Source organism: Hibiscus syriacus, unplaced genomic scaffold (genome assembly GCF_006381635.1).
Source record: "Hibiscus syriacus cultivar Baekdansim isolate YM2019G1 unplaced genomic scaffold, ASM638163v2 tig00000340_pilon, whole genome shotgun sequence".
NCBI lineage: Eukaryota > Viridiplantae > Streptophyta > Magnoliopsida > Malvales > Malvaceae > Hibiscus > Hibiscus syriacus.
Genome location: NW_024061783.1, coordinates 10101357 through 10106843, shown reverse-complemented (window position 1 = coordinate 10106843; position 5487 = coordinate 10101357). Strand labels below are relative to the sequence as shown.

General features: G+C 39.9%; 1 protein-coding gene across 1 annotated transcript; it reads left to right on the top strand.

Moving 5' to 3' along the window:
• The first annotated feature begins 288 nt into the window (after positions 1 to 288).
• LOC120204183 (ATPase 9, plasma membrane-type-like) lies at positions 289 to 4491 on the top strand. The gene is made up of 15 exons (XM_039204298.1): positions 289 to 342; positions 485 to 604; positions 706 to 804; positions 892 to 1029; positions 1126 to 1440; positions 1554 to 1880; positions 1967 to 2086; positions 2196 to 2318; positions 2398 to 2502; positions 2599 to 2908; positions 2994 to 3508; positions 3581 to 3754; positions 3845 to 4027; positions 4116 to 4285; positions 4379 to 4491. The coding sequence occupies exons 1-15, from the start codon at positions 289 to 291 to the stop codon at positions 4473 to 4475; spliced, it is 2850 nt and encodes a 949-aa protein (XP_039060229.1). The 3' UTR covers positions 4476 to 4491.
• Positions 4492 to 5487: the final 996 nt, after the last annotated feature.

Here is a 5487-nt window from a genome sequence, read left to right as displayed (position 1 = left end):
ATCTTTTACTTGAGTTTTTGTACCATAAGAATACTAATAAACTTTCAAAATCAATACAATAACATCTGGTTATCAAGTTCTTGATTTGTCCTTTTGAGGAAGAAGAATAAAAACAAGTTTTACATATAGAGTAGGTGAGAGAGAGAAATGAAAGATGAATGAGATTAGTCTCAGCGTAACCTACTTTTTGCTTGCATGGGAAGATAAATAAGGAGACTGCATTTCTTTTCTTTCCTTTTTGATTTTTTGTTTCTGGGAAATCCATCTGAACAAGAGAGAGGGACAAACATGGCGGATAAAAGCATCAGTTTGGAAGAGATCAAGAATGAGACTGTCGACCTTGTAAGTTTTCATCACATTATGTGATTAAATCAGTGGCGGAACACAAGAGGGACTAATGGGATCATGGCACTTTTACCATTTTATAACTATCACTACCGCTCTATTTAGATATGTGTATAACTCGAATGGTGTGAGATTGCAGGAGCGAATTCCGGTTGAAGAAGTGTTTCAACAGTTGAAATGCACCCGGGATGGCCTAACAAGTGAGGAAGGTCAAAAAAGGCTTCAAATCTTTGGTCCAAACAAGCTTGAAGAGAAAAAGGCAACATTTTCTAATCATTACCCTTTTTTATTCTCCATCTAACTCAAAAAAAAAATGTGGGGATTGATTAGTGTAAAAAACCCATCTTCTGCATTAAACAGGAAAGCAAGTTTTTGAAGTTCTTGGGATTTATGTGGAATCCTCTTTCATGGGTCATGGAATTTGCTGCTATTATGGCCATTTGTTTAGCAAATGGGGGAGTAAGTTTATTCTCATCTCTTTCTCTCTCTTGTACCTGAACAAATAGGCTTGAATGAGCATTCTCTAATTGCATGTCCAAAATGTAGGGTAAACCCCCAGATTGGCAAGATTTTATTGGAATCGTGTCGTTGCTGTTCATCAACTCAACTATTAGCTTCATCGAAGAAAATAATGCATGCAATGCTGCTGCTGCACTCATGGCTGGTCTTGCTCCCAAAACCAAGGTGTTTAAGAACAAGGAAAATAATTTGTAAATAGAGATTTCTTGGATTGCAAGAAAAGGCCGCTCTAACCGATTTTACATGTTTGAATTATTGAAGCTCCTAAGAGATGGAAAGTGGAGCGAGCAAGAAGCTGCGATTTTGGTGCCAGGAGACATCATCAGCATTAAGTTGGGAGATATTGTCCCTGCAGATGCACGCCTCCTTGAAGGTGATTCACTCAAGATCGATCAGTCCGCCCTTACTGGCGAATCTTTGCCGGTAAACAAGAATGCAGGTGATGAAGTGTTCTCGGGTTCTACTGTAAAGCAAGGCGAGATCAAGGCCATCGTTATTGCCACTGGTGTCCACACCTTCTTTGGAAAAGCTGCTCACCTTGTTGATAGCACCAATAACGTAGGGCACTTCCAGCAGGTAAACAAGATTTATAAGTACTTGGGAAGTATTTCCAAGTTTGGAACTTGCAGTTGTTCTTTACTTGTACTTGATGTTATTGACGTGCGATGAATGTTGATTGTTTTTATCAGGTTCTGACGGCGATCGGTAACTTCTGCATATGCTCGATTGCTATAGGGATGATTATCGAGGTCGTGGTGATGTTTCCAATCCAACACCGTGCATACAGAGATGGAATCGACAATCTATTGGTGCTCCTCATTGGAGGGATTCCTATTGCCATGCCAACAGTTTTATCAGTGACTATGGCCATCGGATCTCACCGGCTTTCACAACAAGGAGCCATTACTAAGAGAATGACAGCAATTGAAGAAATGGCTGGAATGGATGTACTTTGCAGTGATAAGACTGGGACACTCACTCTCAACAAGCTTACAGTAGACAAGAGCATGGTTGAGGTTAGTTCTTGAATTAAAACTTAAAAATTACTATGACATATGATGTTTCATTAATCATATCACATAATGATAATATGAAATTTCAGGTGTTCATGGACAATGTTGACAAGGAAATGGTTATTCTATTTGCGGCGAGGGCTTCCAGGATCGAGAATCAAGATGCCATCGATGCCTGTATTGTTGGAATGCTAGGTGATCCCAAGGAGGTGAGTTAGTTAAGATTGACAAAAATGAATCCCAGTGATCATGTAAATCCCAGTGATCATTTACATGATAACTGGTAACATAAAATTTACTTCTCAATTTATTTTGCAGGCCAGAGCTGGGATTACGGAGGTTCATTTCTTTCCCTTCAACCCCGTTGACAAGCGTACAGCCATGACATATATCGCGTCTGATGGTAGTTGGCACAGAGTCAGCAAAGGTGCTCCAGAACAGGTAAATGGATCTGCTTGCCATGGTACCAAAGCTTTTGTTATCAACTACGTTCTTCTAATGTTGATGCCTTTCTGATCAGATTATTGAACTATGTAATCTCCGAGATGATGCAAAGAAGAGAGCTCATGATATCATCGCTAAGTATGCTGATCGAGGGCTTCGGTCTCTTGCAGTAGCAAAACAAGTAACTTTCTGAGCCACATTCTCCTTTAACTATACTTGAATTATCAAGTAAATGACAAGAAAAGTTCATTATGGAATGAACTTTCTGATATTGTAGAATGTGCCTGAGAAGACCAAGGATGGCAAAGGAGATCCATGGCAATTTGTGGGTTTATTGCCTCTGTTTGATCCCCCAAGGCATGATAGCGCGGAGACAATTCGCCGTGCTCTAAGTCTTGGTGTCAATGTCAAGATGATCACTGGTGATCAACTGGCCATTGGAAAGGAAACTGGTCGTCGGCTTGGCATGGGAACCAACATGTATCCTTCATCTGCTCTCCTTGGAGATAATAAGGGTGATGCATTAGATACAATAGGCGTCGATGAGCTTATCGAGAAGGCTGATGGCTTTGCTGGAGTTTTCCCTGGTAAGTTTATTCAACACCTTTCGGTATTAATTCAATGCTTTAAAAAAATTTGTCACTGCTGTTTTAACTAATGGCTACCATTCAGAGCACAAGTATGAGATTGTGAAGAGGCTGCAACAAAGGAAACACATATGCGGCATGACAGGAGACGGTGTGAATGATGCTCCAGCACTTAAGAAGGCTGATATCGGGATCGCAGTTGATGATGCGACCGATGCAGCTCGAAGTGCATCAGATATTGTATTAACAGAACCAGGCCTAAGTGTGATTGTGAGTGCTGTTCTCACAAGTAGGGCAATTTTCCAGAGAATGAAAAACTACACCATCTATGCTGTCTCCATTACTATACGAATCGTTCTGGGATTTATGCTCCTTGCTCTAATCTGGAAATTCGATTTCTCGCCTTTCATGGTTTTAATCATAGCCATACTCAATGATGGAACAATTATGACCATTTCCAAGGACAGGGTTAAGCCATCTCCTATGCCTGACTCATGGAAGCTCAAGGAGATTTTTGGCACCGGCATTGTCCTCGGCACCTATCTAGCTTGCATGACAGTTGTTTTCTTCTGGGCTGCTAATGACTCGAACTTCTTTTCGGTATGCAAAAATCCTTTATCTCTTCAAAACCCATAATACAAAGCACAACAAAAGGCTGATAACAAATTGCAGGATAAGTTTGGGGTGAAACACATTAGATACAATAAAGACGAGCTTACAGCATCTGTTTATCTCCAAGTGAGCATTGTGAGTCAAGCACTCATCTTCGTCACTCGTTCTCGGAGCTGGTCTTTCAGCGAACGTCCCGGTTTCCTGCTCGTGATCGCCTTCCTTCTGGCACAACTAGTGAGTTCCCTAAACAAATCGAAGATTCCACTTCAATTGGATAGAATATAATTCTCCTATTTGTCATGAACTTTTGGTTCAACTTCGTAGGTAGCAACCGTAATTGCAGTTTACGCAAACTGGGAATTCGCAAGAATCAAAGGAGTAGGATGGGGTTGGGCTGGTGTAATCTGGCTCTACAGTATAGTCACTTACTTCCCACTTGATGTGATCAAGTTCTTGATCCGCTATGCCATGACAGGGAAAGCTTGGGATAATTTGATTCAAAACAAGGTATCTAATAATCTCAACGATAACAACTCGTAAGTTCAATCTTTAAACATGATCGCATCGATTGTTAATCTCGCATTCGAATCCATAGACTGCCTTCACAACGAAGAAAGATTATGGAAGAGGAGAGAGGGAAGCACAATGGGCATTGGCTCAACGCACACTGCATGGCTTGACAGCTCCTGAAATTGCAGAGAAGAGCAACTATAAAGAACTCTCTGATCTTGCTGAGCAAGCCAGGAAACGTGCCGAAGTAGCAAGGTGATAACCATTATTACCCAGAATATATCAATCAAATAGATGAAGAAGAACATGAAGAATGTAAACAACATAACATTGTTTGTGGTTTACTAGGTTGAGGGAGCTTCACACACTGAAAGGACACGTTGAATCTGTTGTGAAACTCAAAGGACTGGACATAGACACCATCCAACAACACTACACTGTTTGAAGAAGAAGAGAATGGATGGAACTGCGGTTGTAACTCAATGCCATGAAAGCTGGAAGAGATTGAGGTAGAAGTTAGGGTTCATTGTTTTATAAGCTCCTATTATGAATCTTTTGTAATAGGACAAAACTTGGTATTGGAATTATGTTTTTGAATAAATCCACACAAAGAGTTTCTCTATTGGAGTATCCCAAGTTTTTTTTTTTTTTGGTATAGTCACTGGTATCAATTAATCTAGATTGAGTAATACAAAGGCAAAGACACCCTCTCAAGTCAATTTGTTTCATTCACAAACATTAAATCACGTACTCTTGACATTGATTAAAGAATTTAATACTTCCACTATAACAAAATTGTTCTACAGCGGTATTTTTAGCGGCGTTTTAAGAGTAAACGCCATTAACTTTATACATATAGCGGCGTTTACATTTCAAATGCCACAAAATGGTAACTGTAGCGGCGTTTTTATACAAACGCCGCTATAGACTCGTACTTTAATGGCGTTTTTATACAAAACGCCGCGATAGAGTAGTACTTTAGCGGCATTTTTATACAAACGTCGCTATAGACTCATACTTTAGCGGCGTTTTTATACAAACGCCGCTATAGACTTGTATTTTAGTGTCGTTTTTATACAAACGCCGCTATAGACTCGTAATTTTGTGACGTTTGTATTTACAAATGCCGCTATAGGCTCGTACTTTAGTGGCATTTGTGTTTACAAACGCCGCTATAGACTTGTACTTTAGTGGCATTTTTGTACAAATGTCGCTATAGACTCGTACATTAGTGGCGTTTTTATACAAATGCCGCTATAGACTCGTACTTTAGTGGCGTTTGTGTTTGCAAACGCTGCAAGTTTAAAGTTGCTAAATCTCATGCCTCTTTAACCCTATTTCATTTTCCCCTTCACCTATTTTTCCATTTCCGCTTCCCCTTTCTAAAAAATAAAATGTTTCATCTCCTCTCTTCTCTCTCGACTTTAGACTCGTTTTCGGTTCTTTGATTTGTTTCT